At 42.8% G+C, this 18260-nt stretch overlaps 1 protein-coding gene across 1 annotated transcript; it reads right to left on the bottom strand.

Moving 5' to 3' along the window:
* Window positions 1-14618: 14618 nt before the first annotated feature.
* Window positions 14619-16638, bottom strand: LOC145360309 (forkhead box protein Q1-like). The gene has a single exon (XM_080215479.1). The coding sequence runs from the start codon at window positions 16278-16280 to the stop codon at window positions 15321-15323; it is 960 nt and encodes a 319-aa protein (XP_080071605.1). The 5' UTR covers window positions 16281-16638; the 3' UTR covers window positions 14619-15320.
* Window positions 16639-18260: the final 1622 nt, after the last annotated feature.

Genomic DNA, 18260 nt, shown 5'->3' on the forward strand with positions numbered 1-18260 from the left:
GGGTTTAAAAATAAGGATGAGAACTTAAAAATCAAGGTGTTGCTGCATCAGGAATTAATGTATGTCAATGACCACAGGGATAATGGATCTTACTGCAAGTTAGAATGTAGGAGCAGAACTTTAGATTAACTCAAGTTATGGAGAGCAGAGTATGTGTGGCCTGCCAGGAGTACATTGGGATTGTCAAATCTAGAAGTAACAAAGGTATGAGGTGACGGTTTTAGTTGCAGATAAGTTGAGGCAGGGGCAGAAGTAGATGATATTATGGGGATGGAAATAGGCTGATGATTATTGATGGTGCAGATATGTGGTCGGAAACACATCACTGGGTCAAATATGACATCATCAAGGTTGCAAGCAGTCTTATTCAACCTCAGACAGTTGCCATGGGAAGGAGTCGAGGGCTAGGGAACAGAGTTTGTAACAGAACTGAAGACTGTGGCATCTACATGCTGTCTCTTGGCGATGTCATGCAAAAATAATGCAATTGTTTCTATTTGGAAGACACCCAATTCTAACTCCCCATCAAGAATTTTGCTGGAAACTTATTTTCACAGAATGCCACAGATGACTTTATGTCCTGTCATTCGTAAAATCTTTGATATTTCCATATATTTGCCAGCAAACAATTCTTTCTATCATAACTCAGAAAGTCATGCAGTCCATAAGTTGTTTCGGTCACGAGGTTCCAACAGTGCCTTCACAATGAAATAAATTAGGAAAAGGTCAGGAGGTGCCAATTATTCCAAAAATATAATTAATAACACATTTGCTCCAGGGTAATAACAGCTAAGATGTAGGTTGATGTGAACAAGCCCTTTAATCTTTGCATTCATGTGTATATAATACAGGATTGCACGCTTAAGGCAGTTGAATGGGAGAGAGCTGGGTGTTATAGTACATGAAGGACCACAGCCTGTGCCAGGGGCTATTGCATGAACAAATATATTGTTCGGTTGTATTGCCAGAAGATTAAATATGAATCTAAAAGTAATATGCTGCCTTGTGTAAAATTTTGGTTCGGTCTCATTTATTATGCCCAGTTTTAGTCCCTTTGTGTACCGGGTGACAGAGGGGCCTGGAAATGGTTTCAAGAAGGCCACTAGGTTAATATCGAGTCTGAGGGATTTTAGTTCCGATTCTCAGGTTTAGCGATTAAGAATTTTATTCTCAAAACAACTCTCAGGAAATTTGATTGTCAGAGTGAAAATATTGAAAGGTTTAAATTTGACCTATTATTTTATCATTGGATAGTTTATAAATTTATAAATTTATTTATTAGTATCATGAGTAGGCTTACATTAAGTGCAATGAAGTTACTGTGAAAATCCCCTGGTTGCCACATTCTGGCGCGTGAACACCAAGGGAGAATTTAGCATGGCCAATGCACCTAACCAGCTCGCCTTTTTGACTGTGGGGGGGAACCAGAGTATCTGGAGGAAACCCATGCAGACACAGGGAGAATGTGCAAACTCCATGCAGACATAAGAACATAAGAAATAGGAGCAGGAGTAGGCCATTGAGCCCTTTGAGCCTGTCCCGCCATTCAATAAGATCATGGCTGATCTGAAGTGGATCTGACATGACCACCAGGGAATTGAACCTGGGTCCCTGGTGCTGTGAGGTGGCAGTTCTAACCACTAATCAATTTTAAAGGTTTAAGCGATGATTTGATCAAAGATTTCAAGCTATTAAAGGAACTGATAATGTGGAGAGCGAGAAACAATTTCCGTTGGTTAGGGAGTCCAGAAGTAGGGGGCATACGCTAACAATGAGAAAAAGAAGAGACATTTGTGTTTATATTTCACTTTTCATGACCACTGGATGTCTCAAAGTACTTTGCAGCCAATGAAGTGCTTCTGAAGTTTAGTTACTGTTGTCATGTAAGAAATGTAGCAGCCAATAAGCACACAACAACCTCCCACAAACAACAATATGAAAACGACCAGATCAGCTGTTTTTGTGATGTTGACTGAAGGGTGAATGTTGGCCAGGACACCGGAGTTAACTCTCTTGACTCAAATCTTTCAAGTGTGAAATCGGGAAACATGGACACACAAAGGGTGGCAGGAATTTAGAGCACAAATGGTAATTAATACCAGATCAATTGTTGATTTTAAATCTGAGTTTGATTGATTATTGTTAACCATGGATGTGGGGTATGAGCTGAGACAGGCTAGTGGAGTTCGATTGTGGCTCAGATTTGATTTCAATGAATGGTGAAACAGGCTTGAGGCGTTAACTGACTACCCCTGTTCCTGTGTCCAGTGTGGTTAGCCTACTTGAGTTGGATAAAGTAGGACCAGGAATCATAACTGTAAATTGCTTAAACATAGATCGAAGTTCGAAGCCCAGAACTGATTATTTTCAGGAAGGGCCAATGACTTATGACTAAATTGTCGTGTTATGAAGTGAGTGCAAGTTCACCACAAGGACTTAAAAGGCAGAGTTCTATATGATACTGAGTGTCATGAACTAGTTGTAGCAGAATAAACAGCAATGAAGCATGGGAAATGTACCTCCCAACATTCTAGTCTCCATCTGACCACCCCAGGAACTGGGGTGGTCAGATGAATTTTCCAGCATTTGTTCCTGAATTAGCCAAAGTTTTTTCTTGGTTTTTGTCTCTCTGAGGAAATGATGTGATTAGTTGAGGGGCAAGGGGAGAGCAGACAGATCAGTATCATGGTGGGAATGACCATTCGACTCCTGTTCCAGTGTTCCTTATCTTTTTCTTTTTATTATTTATTTTATCCTTTTCCACATTTTGCCTCCTTCTTCTTTGATGCTTTCCAATGTCAGTTATATATGAACCAATAGCTCATTGATACTATGCCAAAATGGCGAGTTTTCTTACGTGAACGTAAAGTTTATTTGTTAGTCACAAGTAGATTTACATTAACACTGCAATGAAGCCACTGTGAAAATCCCCTAGTCACCACACACTGGCACCTGTTCGGGTACACTGAGGGAGAATTTAGCATGGCCAATGCAGTTAACCAGCATGTCTTTCGGACTGTGGAAAGAAACTGGAGCACCCGGAGGAAACCCACGCAGTCACAGGGAGACTCCACACCGACAGTGACCCAAGCCAGGAACTGAACCCAGGCCCCTGGAGCTGTGCTACAAAAGCTATTTGACAGTGGAAAGCAGCACCCAATTCTGAAATCACAGCATTGATACCAATACCCACACTTCAGCATATTGAGCCTTTATTGAATTCAATTAGGGCATGGATGATCTGCAACTTATATCCAATGCATACCTTGGTTCTGTGATCCTCAATGCTCTTGTCCAACAAAACTAACAAGGGTGAATCAAAAGAAGGGTGCTGGAGAGACATGCAGAGGAAGGAATGAAGGACAGACAAAAATCATGATGGATGCAAAAGCAGGAACAAGGAAGAGGAAAAAAAGGGTGAAAAATAGAGTGGGATATACAAGTGAATAAAGGAGGCAATTTTTTATATCAAGTCTATTTTAGCTCGGAATTCAACTGCTATGAGTAATGGAATAATTCTATTTAAAGTGATTCAGTATTAAAGGTTATAATAGCTGTTTATGGGGAGTATAAATGGATGTAACGCAGTATGACACCAGCAACTTTGCCAACTTGTACATTATGTGTACTGGCTCAATGCTTTATCCTCAGAAAATGGGATGGTTTGTCTACATCAAATACAGTTAAAATTCTTGCATATGGAGAACTTATCCATACAGCTGTGTTGGATATTAAAATGTGAAATATTAAACAATACTGTTTTCTTTCAAATGGAGAACTTTATGACACAGATAACCTGACAAGCAGAGAGGAAGGTATTTTGGTGAAGGTTAAAATTCTTATTCCCTCCATTGCTTCTGTAGCCTTCTGCAGCCCTGTTACTCTCTAAGTTATCTGCACTCTTCCAAATATGGTTTCCTCTGCATCCCCGATTCTATTCACGCCACCAGTGGTCGTCATGCCTTCAGCTGCTGAGCCCTAAAGTCTAGAATTCTCTCCCCATTCCACTTTTCCTCGCTTTCCTCTTTCAGGGTGCTTCTTTAAACCAACATCTTTGTCTGGACTTTTGATCACTTGCCCTGATATTTCCTTTTGTGGCCTGGTGTCAGATTTCTGTTTGATAATGCTCCTGTGAAACACCTTGCAATGTTTTAACCTATGTTAATCCTAGATGACTAAATGTCCTGACATAGTAAGAAGTCTGACAATACCAGGTTTAAGGTCCACCTGACGAAGAGGGAAACCTCGAAAGCTTGTGAGTTTACTATCAAATAAATCGGTTGGACTTAAACCTGGTGTTGTCAGACTTCCTACTGTGTTTACCCCAGTCCAACATCGGCATCTCCACATCATTTTTATTAACCATCCCGGTGTCCCAACAATTTGTATGCCATATTACCCTCCAGTCAGTGCAGTTTATGTGACACATTACCCTACAGTTAGCATAGTCTGTGTGCCACATTATCCTATCGTCAGCACAGTTTGTGTGAGATATTGGCCTACAGTCGGTGCAGTTTGTATGACCCACACATCCTGGGATACTATGTGGCAACTTAACATGGCCAATCAATCTAACCGTTGGACTGTGGGCGGAAACCGCAAACAGAGATTTTGAACCGATTCACGCTGACGCGCTCAGCAGTACACAAAGTGTGGGAGATACATTTTGAAACTTCTGCTGAAAAAACAGCATAATTTACTCCAATTTTTACTTGAATTTGACACTTTGAATTTTTTTGGGAGAATTGCCCCCATGATCTGTTTCCAAGGGCATCACTGCATGCGGCCTACCTGCACTGCTTTAAATGCCTCCTTCAATTGTAGGATATCAATCGATCACCTTGCTGCCGTTCCCTGGAGGCTTGAGGGTCCAACAAATACACACTATGTAATGCTTTGATTCTGAACAACATTCTTTCATGCTCACATATGCCAGGCCTTCTTATGGGTCCCCTATCCTTTTAGATTTGGCCCAGTGAACCCTGCCACCTTTTTCCATCCCTAATGATTCGAATCTGTAGCTATCCTTAAAGATCTCAATGGACATGCTTTCCTGTGACACTGTCACAATGAATACGATAGCCCCCTTCACTGGAACTCCTCTTGGTCAGGTGAATTCCTAATTCATGTCTGAAACAGTGAAAGTTGGGAAGGTTTATTTTTGTACAGGGAGTTAAATAAATGTTGGGTATAATTTTCAATCTCAAATCTTCAACGTCAGACCTGATCTCATCCATCAGATCTCTGGTGAAATTATTAGACACCCATCCTTTGACTTGTGCCTCAATGGTCTTAATTATCCCTTCAATTACTTGATTAAATGTTTCTAGGAGTCCCTCAGCCTGTAGGTACATTAAGGTCAGTGCATACTTGGTTCCATAGGTTCCATACTGTAGTCCCTTTCCAACTTCCATGGCAACCCAGGATGAATAGCTACTCAGATCAGACAATTGTACTGAATTAACTGCAGAGTTTGCACTTGAAACAATCTCCTGATACCTCCCAGTATGCTCCTTTATCTTGTATCCGTGGTTCAGGGGCAATTCTGTAAGTTTAATCATCAATGATTCCTTGCAGTTGCACTTCTGCTCATTTAATGGCATTAGGGTGATCACGGCATGTTGAAATGTAATATTGTTGATGACTCAAAACATTGTTGGTTATCCCTTGAGATACCATTGTTACATCATGTAGTAAAGTTTAGCTTTCCCAATCCTAACTAACCATCTGGGGCAGTTCTATCATGTTTGGACATTGCCAGGTATTTTGTATCCACAGGTATTAAGCTGGTAACATCTGATATCTCTAAAATCAAGCCTTATCTATTACATTTTTACATAGTTCTTGACAATACTGGCCCTCAAAGCCAGGTTTTGTGACATTTGAATAAATATTTCCACAAGCCCGATATTACAACCATATGTCCATTAAATGCCCATATTGTCCTCTGTGAGTCTTCTTCATCTCTGAGTTCCATCTCAGAGTATTCACAATCTGGATCAGTGATTCAGAGTGGTGAGCCTGACCTTTCTCGGGGCACAAGAACCTCAGAAGTCCAGGTGTTGGGTTTCTTTATTCACTCTCCTGTTCTGCCTCTGGGTAGCTGATGTACACGATTCCATGACAGTCATCAGAGTAAACTAGAAGCTGTGAAAACATTAATGTTGGTCGCCACCAGTCTGGAGGTCGTCAGATTTGTTAGGGTTCTCATATATATTTAACGGAGTATAATGCTTCCACCTACTTCCTGTCCTTGTCTTTACAAGTGAGCACATATTGCCTGTCATAATTATCTGTCAAGGTCCATGCCATTGGGTTGGAAACCGCTGCACTCTGGCTCCACCTTTACTATCACCCAATGGCTCACTTGTAATACTCTTAATTTTTCAATTTGCTGAACCCTCTCCAAATCCTGCATCACCTATCAGTCTCTAACTTCCACCTTAACCAAATTATTCACTCAATTCTCTCACGTACCCTCGGATCCTGCCTTCACATGTCAGTGCATTCATTCCCCTCTCTATGCTATGTTAAACCAGAGTAATCCCTCATGTGGAATGCTTCCACCCACCTAGTAAATTGGTCCATCATTACTAGGCAACATTGCTTTACTTTTTCATGGGGATAACGGACTTATAAAATCAATCTATATCTGTTCCCAAGGTCTTCCAAGAAGAGGTTGGGTGACGTAACTTTATTTTTGTTGCTTTTCCAGGGTTGTACTGGGCATACATAGTGCATTGCTGGTAAAATTGTGCAGTCTTTCTTCCCATTGCCTTTCACTACCAGCACCAGCCCATTATATCTAACATATTGTCCTGTACGGTTTCTTACGTACTGTGGTGAATCCCCAGTAAGAATCTTCTGATGTTTCCTGGGGCGACCACTTCCCCTTTCATTCCATGTCATTGGTTGAGTTGTGTGCATGTCTGAGACCTGTTCTTAAATGTATAATTACAAGCACATCCAAACCTTGGAATGGGTCTATGTCGCATTGGTTTCTTGCATATCAGTTACTTCATACATAAGTCATGTGCATACTTGTACAGTATCTCAAACCATGCCAACATCTTCTTGACTCTCAGGTGATCTTATTAAAAGATTTTGAAATCTTTGCCCATCTCTCCATGTATGGCCCAGATGCCTCAGGTGGCGGTCAGAGTATGAAATTCTCCTCTCGTGAAAACATAGACAAGGACACAAGTATCACCAAGAGAAAGCTATCAATTTAATAGCCCATCTATACTTTCCTTTCACCAGAATATACATCAGCGCCAAGTCGAAATATTCTAATGAATTGAATTGCGCTCAATATCCCAATTCCCATTTACTGTTTAATTTTCAGTCGTTACCTTCTCAATTACTTAATCTTTTCAGTTTGCTTCATAACACCCATAAACAGAAATCAAACTGTTCTATTTGATTCCAGGCAGTAACTTATTTTAATTGTTCATTCTTTATCTTGAATAGCATCATTTTAAAGGTAGCATTTTTCCAATGTCAGAATTTTCCTAAATTTAGGTAACTGTGTTGTGGTCTTTGAAATGTCCATTTGTGTCTATCTTATCTCTTTTTTAAAAAAAGAAAACTCTGTTCCTTCATCCATAGCTACTACCTTTACTTTGAATCCCTTTGAATTTTTTTTTAATCACCATCGTCGCTCTCATTAACTATCAAATGAGTACTACCTTTAATTCTGTCCGACCCTATTCAACTATTGCCCATCCTGTTCTTGGCTCTCCATTCATTCTACTGTAACCCTTTCACCACAGGGTCACGTCGGCTCCCCTATAATGACTCTTCTGTTACCCTGTTCAATTCTTCACATTTCATCTGAACATCACATGCGTGTTCCTTTCCTTCAATGTTCATCACCTGATTCCAGTGCCTGATTTACTTCAGTATCTGTAATTCAAAGCTGCAACACAAAGTTCTAAATTTTTAAGACAGTCAAGTTTCCTTTAGACAGATATTAATTGATTAGATTTTAACTTTCGTTCAGTAAAAGTTAAAAGAAATGCAGTGCAGCTTAGTCAAAATGATTTAGGAGCAAGCTGTTTCTCCTCCCCATTTTTCAAGATATGCCTTTTCAGCTTGCTGCCTTTTGTCTTACAGCCTCTTCAGCCTTTGCCATGGCCTGTGATCTTTTAACCACTCCAAGTGACTGCAGTTTATTATTGTAGGATTGACACTCAATAACTCCTTTGGTCAGTTTTACTCTGGGCTCGGATTACACTCATTAAATCAGCTGCTGGCTTTGCAATAACACTCAGCTGAGAGTATTAATCAGAGATGATTGATACTCATTGCTGTCTCCAGCAATGAGGCCTGAGCGAAATCCCATCCTTGTCGCCAAAATTGTTGCAGGCTTTGATGTCAGCCTTTTAATTGATCACAACTTTAACTTTCGAGTAACTAGACAAGTCACAGAGTTCTTTTAAGCGGCTGTTTTTTAATGCAAGGATGCTGGAAAGCTACAGTTCACATCCCTGTAGCAAGCCAGAGTGGCGCATTCTGAGACACAAAGATAATTCAAATTTTCAAAATCAATTATAAGTAATTAGCATGAATCAATCACAATCATTTTATGCTTACTTCATTATAATATCCAAACAGCATAAAAACTTCATAGTACAGCTAATTTCTATATCTGTGGATCAGTCCCATTTTCCAGTTACAGAGGTCTGATTGATGTGTTTGCCAGACTAATAGCCTTGCTGTCTATCTGTGAAGGCTCTTATAAAAAGACCTTTGTGTTTCAGCTTGTGTGATTTTTAAACTTGTGTGACTATTAACCCATTTAGAATTCAATAAAACTAGCTGGAACTAAGAATCTAATAATGACCATGAAGCCATTTTCAATTGTCAGAAAAACACATCTAGTTCATTAATGTTCTTTAGTAAAGGGAATCTGCCATCCTTGCCTGGTCTGGCCTACATGTGACTCCAGAGCCATAGCAATGTGTTGACTCTCAACTGCCTTCTGAAATGGCCTAGTAAACCATTCAGCTGAAGGACAACTAGGGATCGACAATAAATGCTGGCCAGCTGCATTGCCTATGTCCCATGAATGAATAATAAAAAATGTTAATGTGCTGAAGGAAGACTTACCTGGAAGTCTTGAATGATTTGGTCATTTCATCTAGGAGATGATCTTTCCAAACCAACTTTGTTTAATTAGAATTAAATAAGTATGCACATTTCAGTTTTAATTCTGAGCTTAATTGTTTCATAATCAATGTGCAAGGCTTTAAATTTTGGTCAAAAATAGCAGATTTGCAATCAGCAATAATAAAGGGCCAAGGACAAAACGTAAAGTGTTATTTGCCCTTGAATGTTAAGCTGTATTGTTAGACATTTTGCTGATAGAAACTAATTTGGGAGTCCCTTGAGTCCATATTTAATGCTGCAGTAATGTTTCATTAGGGGAATAAAAGTTGATGATGACTCCTCTCTCAATTATAGTTGTAACAAGAGAGGAATTGTGCCATTATAGCTGGTTTTGGATGAACAGAACATCTCTTTAAGTGCGCCATTTGCTTCAGAGTGCTACATCTTCAGGAGCAATAAGTCCAAAGATGTGCAGGTTAGGTTGATTGGCCATGCTAAATTGACCCTAGTGTCAGGGAGATTAGCAAGGTAAATATGTGGGGTTATGGGGGTGGGGCCTGGGAGGGATTGTGATCAATGTGGGCTGAATGGCCTCCTTCTCCACTGTGGGATCCTATGATTCTATGAATGACATGAAGTAGGCAAGGATGTGTTAGTGAGACCCACCTAGTTAAATGGTTTTCTTTGGCACCTTTGGCATGCCTGAGGGCAAGGGAGACCATGTCTTCTTAATTCATCGCTACGTTGAATGGCTCTGCCAGTCTATAGGGGTCGAAGGTGTGATTTTTATTTTAAAAATTCAATTGCTGGAGCTGAAGGAAAGACAAATATGTATCCAGCTCCTTTTTGAAACCTCCTATGAAATCTGCTTCTACCACTCTCCTGGGCAGCACGTTCTAACTCCCTACAACTGTCTGAGTAAAGAGAATTGCTCTGGAATATAATGTGGAAAAATGTGAGGTTATGCACTGTGGAAGGAGGAATGGAGGCATAGACTATTTTCTAAATGGGTAAATACTTAGGAACTCAGAAATACAGGGAACTTGGGAGTCCTTGTTCAAGATTCTCTTAAGGTTAACGTGCAGGTTCTGTCGGCAGTTAGGGGGATAAATGCAATGCTAGTATTCATGTCAAGAGGGCTAGAATACAGGAACAGGGATGTGTGTATTTCTGAGGCTGCAAAAGGCTCTGGTCAGACCTTATCTGGAGCATTGTGAGCAGTTTTGAGCCCTGCATCTCAGGAAAGATGTGCTGGCCTTGGAGAGGGCCTAGAGGAGGTTCAGAAAAATGATCCCTGGAATGAAGAGCTTGTCATGTGAGCAATGGTTGAGCACTCTGGTTCTGCACTCATTGGAGTTTAGAAAGATGAGGGAGGATGAGGGACGAGGTCTGGGTAGAGTGGATGTAGAGAGGATGTTTCCACTAGTAAGAAAAACTAGAACCAGAGGGCACAACCTCAGATTAAAGGGAGGATCCTTTAAAACAGAGTTGAGGAGGAATTTCTTCAACCAGAGAGTGGTGACTCTGTGGAACTCTTTGCCGCAGGAGGTCAGGTCATTGGGAGTGTTTAAGACGGAGATCGATAGGTTCTTGATTAATAAGGGGATCAGGGGTTATGGGGAAAAGGCAGGAGAATGGGATATGAGAAAAATATCAGCCATGATTGAATGGCTGAGCAGATTCAATGGGCCGAGTGGTTTGATTCAACTCCTACATCTTATGGTCTAAAGATGTTTCTCCCCATCTCACTCCTAGCCCTCTTGCTAACTCCCTAGTCACTGACATACCAACTAGTGGAAACCGAATATCATTCTTTCCCCTGTCAAATTCTGCATAGGTGCGCATTCCTCGTATTTTCGGATTGTTCCAGTTGGAGTGCCATCTCTAGCCATCAGAGGGATTTGACAGAACTCAGTGGCACCGAGAAGGTCAAACACTTGAACTAAAATGTGCGAAAATATGTGTGTATAATGTTTCGGAGGTCAGAGTTTAAGAACTGGGGTGGGGGGAGGGGTGAAATTGTTCAGATCTTCCAACAGGTCGCATTTATGTATTTTTTTTTAAATCAAGCTCCGTGTAAGCGTGCGGGTGGGGGCTGAAATGCATCACATTTTGTGATTTCTCACATTATATCTCAGCGTTGCCTGGCCAGGCTGTAATGGTTTTCAACCGCAAATTAAATTAAAATCACACCTTTAAGAAGAGGCAGATCAGGTAAACAGTCCAACTCTGGGCGGGTTGTAAAGAGCAGAGTTTGGCTCGCTCTATGTTGTCTATTGTGCGCCAGGCAGGTGTTATCGTTGACCTCCCTGAGACCGACTGAACGCTGCGCCCATCTACTTTTCCCTCTGGGCGAGAAACTCACAATCTCATTACTCTTAAGAAGAAATTGTCTCCCTCTGATATTTTCTTGTACCTGCAGACCGTGTATCTCAATTGTGGTTAGAGTTACAGAAACATAACTTTTTTTTATTTGGAAGGAATCTTTGCTTTGAAAACTCGCCGCATTGTATAAAGAGTCTACCCTGTTTTTTTTCAGAGTGTGTAGGTTTGCATATGCATTGCATTCCCTGAAATTCCACCGTGTCACACTCTAACCCCCATTCCAGACAAATCCTTCTGGGTAGCCAAGCACACGACCTTCCTCTCTCTTGGCCCGCACAACCCTTATTCGTTCAACGTGACACTGTCGGTTGCAACTTGCTTGTCGGTGCCCTTCCTTGCCTTCTTGTCAATCAATAAACATGTTTGATGTGGGATAGAGGGGTGGTCGGGGAATTGCAATAATTTAAATGGAAAAGCGATGCACTGGGTAAATACTGTACCACTACTGACTTGCTGTGGCAGTATCTAAAAAAGTGGTTAAACGGGATGGGTTAGTGACCGGCGAAAACGCAAGCGGTGGTGGCAATGCTCAACTTGAGGCGCCTCTCAGAATTACACCTGTGCCTGCCTATTACTTTGTATGCAGCAAGGCAACTTGAAGTGCAGCATCCTCTGTGGGAACATATTAAATGTCATAGGACGTTCCCGCATTAACCGTTTTGAAATGCTTCTCGGTGTTTTTTAAAAAAATATTTTATTAATATTTTTTGAAAAACAGAAGTGTTTTAAAACCTGCGCCATTTCTGTGCCCTTTGCTGTAAACCCGGGTCTGTGTCTGCTGCGATAAAAGCAAAATATTGTGGATGCTGGAATTTGGAACAAAAACTGAAAATCTCAGGAGGTCTGACAGCATCTATGGAGAGAGAATAGAGCCAACGTTTCCAGCCTGGATGACCCTTGGTCAGAGTTAGACCTGATATGTTGGCTCTGTTCTCTCTCCACAGATGCTGTCAGACCTGGTGGGAGTTTTCAACATTTCTTGTTTTTGTTTGTTTTTGCTAAGTTTGTTTGTTATTCACAGATCACGTGAATTTCAAATACAAAGGAACACAAGATAGCCAGAAATACATTTGGAGTGTTTAAAAGACATATTAGTACAGGTAGGGCAGCACGATGGCACAGTGGTTAGCTCAGCTGCCTCTCAGCGCCAGGGACCCGGGTTCTGGTCACTGTGCGGAGTCTGTTCGTACTTCCCATGTCAGTGTGGGTTATCTCGGGTGCTCTGGTTTCCTCCCAGAATCCAAAAAGATGTGCTGGTTAGATGCATGGGCCATACTAAATTCTTCCTTGGTGTACCTGAACAGGCACCGAAGTGTGGCGACTGGAGGATTTTCACAGTAGCTTCATTGCTGTCAATGTAAGCTTACTTGTGATACTAATAAATAAACTCAGATTCTCAATACTAAATGAATGAATGGATCTAATAGGCGTTCTTCTGGAAGATGCTATGCAGTGTGTCCGTGTTTGAGAGAAGCTTCACTGATCATGCTCCATGACTTGAAGGACTTTGGAGGTGTGGAGATGCCGCTGGTGTTTATATCAAGATGTAGCTAGCTCCAGGCAATCTACAAGTTCACGCGTGGTTGGTGTAAAGCAGACATGCATACCACTGAAGAACTATGTGTATCACCTGCACCAGAAGCTTTGATGTTACGATAGGATTCAAATTGTTTACATTTTGAACTCACTGAGTCAGGAGCTGTGGAGTGTGAACGGTTGAGAATGCATTGTTTGATTTGGAATGTTATGCAATGGGGAGAAAAACAAAATATATGGAAATCATCTTTTGATTGTTTCAGCATCCTGAATTAACATGGAGACCAGCATTCTCTCAAACTGTTCACACAATATTCAATGTCCCCCTTCCTTTACCCACCATCAACCTCCACTGTCAGATATCCACATTTTAAATTCAGCACCTGCCACAACTTTGGCTTCGATCATAAGATCTGTTGTAATTGCATACAGAGAGGCACAGTGGCTGGCACTGCTGCCTCACAGCACCAGAGACCCAGGTTTGATTCCCAGCTTGGGTCACTGTCTGCGTGGAGTCTGCACATTCTCCCACGTCTATGGGGTTTCATAGAGCCATAGAATCCCTACAGTGCAGAAGGAGACCAATCTGTCTATTGAGCCTGCATTGACAACAATCCCACCCAGGCCCCATCCCTGTAAGCCCACGTATTTACCCCGCTTATCCCCCAAGGACAAAGGGACAATTCAACATGACCAATCCACCTAACCTGCACATCTTTGGACTGTGGGAGGAACTGGGGAAATCCATGCAGACACGGGGAGAATGTGCAAACTCCACACAGATAGTGACCCGAGGCTGGAACTGAACCCGGTCTCCGGCACTTTGAGGCAACAGTGGTAACCCCTGTGCTGCCTGGTTGCCAACAGAATTAATCCTACTCTCTGAAAACATGCCAGGTTTTGAATTATTCCCCCTATGACGAACCCGGATACTACCACAGGGCTCCTGTTGTAATAGTTTTTAGATAGCGAGGCACTGTGAGTCAGCAGTGCTAACACCCCTGTGCCACCATGCTGCCTGGGTTCCTCCCACACTCCAAAGGAGTGCTGGTGAGGTGCACTGACCATGTTAAAACAAGCTCTCAGTGTACCCAAACAGGCGCAGGAGTGTGGCGACTCCGAGATTTTCAACTTCAGTGCAGCGTTAACATAAGCCTGCTTGTGACACTAATAAATAAACTTCAAACTTAATCGTTGAGTAAACGAAAGGAAATGCGGGCATCTCTCGCTGTGCCCTCCACTTAAAGTTGAGATCTGCTCCTGAGTCGTAATCGATTTAACACGTGCTCTTAAAAACGGAAAAGCCGGGGGTACTCAAAACAGAAAACACTGGGCTGACTGTAACGTGTAAACAACCTGCTCTTGGCTTTCCCAAGGTTTTTGGTTCCGCCCCAAACGTTTGAAAGGCAAATGGTGTTTCATAATCTGATCTCTCCCATTTCATCACGCAGAGGCGTTTTTTTTCTCTCTCTATATCATTTCTCACGCGAATCCAATTCCTTCTATTGAACTTCACATTCGATAAGATCGCCTCCTTTTCAAATGAAGCCAATCGATTGTCAAATCAGTGCACGCCACACGCTTAATGGGGTTTGTTATCAAAGCTTTTATTCGAAAATATAAGGCTCATGCGTCATTTAATAAACAAAAAAACACACACACACACACAAAAAAGTCACCTGCTTACATTGGCAGTGGTCCCGTCCTTAAGTAACAGTACTGAAATCTATCAAACCCTTTCGCTCAATTGGAGCGTTGTCCTGAACTAAACAGTTTAAAACCAATAAATCAAAGCTTTCTAAAGCCCATCTGGTTACCTCTTATTTGAAAAAAAAACAACATTATAAATATTTGTGTTCTTGTTTTTCTTATTTTAAAAAAATCACTTTAACTACTAATTTGGCAGACAGTGGTGCCATCGTTTTTTTTTCCGGCAGAAATGATCTGATACCCCGTTAAATCGCACATCGAAACAAAAGGCTACCTGTTTCAGAAAATGGATTGATAACTTACTAGAGTGTCTGTGATATAAAGGATGTTTTCTGTAAGGACCAGAACAACTGGTTTTGTCGATATACAGGGAAATATGTGGGACAAATAAGATGCGAACCAAAACGTCCGTTTGTCTCGTAGTGATTTTCCTGGGGGAGGGAGGGAAGGGGGAGACAGAAAATCAGGTTACACTCTAAATAAGGTTCTAAAAACGAAAGGAAAGTGCGAAAAGAGGGGATCAATTTCTCTTCCCCTTTTTTTGGAGTTTATTATTATCTTTATATAAAGTTCATATTCTAAACGATGAGCGGTTCGATCTTGTATGGCTGGTAAGGGGGAGGGTGCATCGCTGTTGACACTCCCAGGCAGGCGAAAGTCTCCGTGTCCTGAAAGCATTTGGACGAGAAATGAGTGCCCCGCGGCTGCAGCAAGCTCTGCTCGGAGGCGGGGAAGCGATAGGGCTGCAGCATTGAGTTGGCACCGGGGCTGAGGGGGAACAAGTGCGGCACCGGGGCAGTGTAGGGCACGAGCTGGTAAGGCATCAAGGGTCTGCTGGACCAGTAGAGTCTGCCAACGTTGCAGGCGAGCCTGTCTTCCGGCACCCTGTCCTCCCGCCGCTGGAAAGGGGTGCTCAGGATGCTGTCAATGGCAAACGAGCTGGAAAACTTGGTGCCCGCTCCCTCGTCCTTGCCGGGTCCGGAGATGACTCCGGCCGTGACCTCGGTGCTTTTGTCCGCCGGGCCGGCTTCCTTGAGGAGTTTGCGGCCAATTCGCTTCCTCCTGCGGCGGAAGACCCCGTCTGCGAAAGTGTACTCACTGTTGGGGTTCAGCATCCAGTAGTTGTCCTTGCCCCAGGGTCTGGACGGGTCACGGAGCACCTTGACGAAGCAGTCATTGAGGCTCAGGTTGTGGCGCACCGAGTTCCTCCAGCCGGTGTAAGTGCCCCGAAAGAAGGGGAATTTCTTCATCAGGTAGTCATTGATCTCAGCTAGGGTCAGGCGGCCGGATGCAGAGTCCCTGATGGCCATGGCGATCAGGGCGATGTAAGAGTACGGGGGCTTGGGGCGGCGGGTGTACGTTTTGGCTTTGCCCTCGGACCCCGGGTTAGTGGGCACCGGGCTGTTTGCCACACAGTCCCCATCAGATCCCAGCTCCTCTTCCACGAACAGGGGCGAGGGGACACTGCCCTCCGAGTCACTGCAAACCTCGGCCGGTTTATCTCCGAATCCCCTCCCAGCGAAATTCTCCAAGTTCATGCTCCTGGTACTTTAAATATCTCTTCAACAAAAGTCAATTCTGCAAAAGCCCGAGGAGTGTCCCAGGTATCAGTGACTTGAGAGAGGCTGAGGAGTCCCTTTTACCACATATATATATAAATATGAAGGCAAATGGATATAGAAATGCTCCTTGTCTATTATTAGGCAGCAGCTGAACACCTTGAGCGAGGCGTCGTTGTCTTGTTAAGTGCTTGGAAAGCGGAGATGCCTTTCAGTTGAGGTTGTTTTGTGATGTTGCAGGTAGTTGCCTTGTGTGTCAGGGACAAACCCCCTTTGCTCAATCTCCAGAGATTGGCTCCGATTTGTGTAATATCACTACCCGATCCAGCCATCGCCACACCTCAGAGAGGGGGGTTTGCGTGAGAGAGAGAGAGAAAAATTACAGGAACATTGCCAGCAAATCACTCCCCCGCATTCACGCGCCCTCTCTTCCAAAAGTCAATTGTCATTTACCAGAACATTTCACAAATTACAGACATTGGAAAAGGGAAGCGCTCTAAACAACACAGTTCGTTGAGATTTAATGTCACCATACCTATGGAGTTCAACTCCTCCTCCTCCTCTTCCCCCCCTCTTACACCTGTTGGGTGGACTCTCCCAGGGTTGCTGTGTGATTTGAATACGATGCAATTGACTCCGAGTTGCTTCCTGAACGATTACAGTCAATAAAAGCAGGAGGCGTGGAGCGAGGGCGCGGAAATAAGGTACTGAAACACTCCAAACAGTCCCGAGTGAGACAGCCAACATTACCAAGTGGAATCAACAACTGAAGTCAACATTGCTACTTTCACTCATATTAAATTGGAACCTCACCTCCCCTGCGCCCCCACCGAGATTATTGAATGAATGTTATTCTTCACCTGTCCAGAGATTATTTTTCTCCCTTCCCGGTGAATTGTATTTTTTTTCAGGAACTGTTAAGCCTTGCGTGGGAAGCTGTGAAACACCAAAAACAACCCGGGCTGCCTCTGTGATTTCTCACTGTTGTGCTGCTGGTTGTTGTCGAGTCAGCGTCTCAGACATGTCTTTGGACAGGTGCATGTGGGGGTTCCCGGCACTGGAAAGGTTGCATTTTGTTTAAGACCGTTTGCCCTCCCGCTTTTTTTCCCCGACTAACAACAACAACAAAGTCCCCAGAACCGGCGAACCCAACCTGTGCTTGTTTATTTATGTTTTCCACCCGGCGTGACACGGCTAGAGAAATGAGTCGGATTGTAGGCAAAACCCCCTCCCCCATCCTTGTGTATTCACGATTTAGACAAGGTTACACTGGGATTACAGGTGTTTGGTTTGTGGATATTAACAATGTTTCTATTTTTTTAAATGCGCTTCATTTTTATTTCCCGCACTGACATCATTTCCAGCAATGAATGTGTCCAGTTATTTTGTGGAGATGCCAGCGTTGGACTGGAGTAAACACAGTGTTTACCTGTGATTACTCCAATTATTGTGCAAACTTTTTTTTTGATTACATTAACACGGCAATGAAATTACTGTGACAATGTAAGCCTACCTGTGACAATAACAAATAAACTTTTAAAATAAACTCAAGATGAAAATCGAACAATATTTGCTGATAGTTAACGATATTTTTTCAGCAAATCCCCTGTCATGTTGCAAATATGATGTGGAGATGCCGGCGTTGGACTGGGATAAACACAGTAAGAAGTCTCACAACCTGCTTTTAACCTGGTGTTGTGAGACTTCTTACTATGTTGCAAATATGCATTTAAATCGTTTAACAGAAGTTTTATTGAGAACACACTTTTGTTCTTGTGGTTTTCATTATGAGTGGAGGAGGGAGAGAGTGTTGATTTCCCTTTATTCCCTTGCACTCTGTGGAAGGGACACAGACTGTCACCTCGGTGGTAATGCACATGTGATCTCCCGTGGATTGAGCCCCGCCGTTCCCCTGTGTGTTGCTCTCGGGAAGAAGCGAGTCTGCTGCGGGGATGCAGG

The sequence above is a fragment of the Carcharhinus amblyrhynchos genome, chromosome 2 (assembly GCF_965287045.1).
Source record: "Carcharhinus amblyrhynchos chromosome 2, sCarAmb.v2.hapA, whole genome shotgun sequence".
NCBI classification, from domain to species: domain Eukaryota; kingdom Metazoa; phylum Chordata; class Chondrichthyes; order Carcharhiniformes; family Carcharhinidae; genus Carcharhinus; species Carcharhinus amblyrhynchos.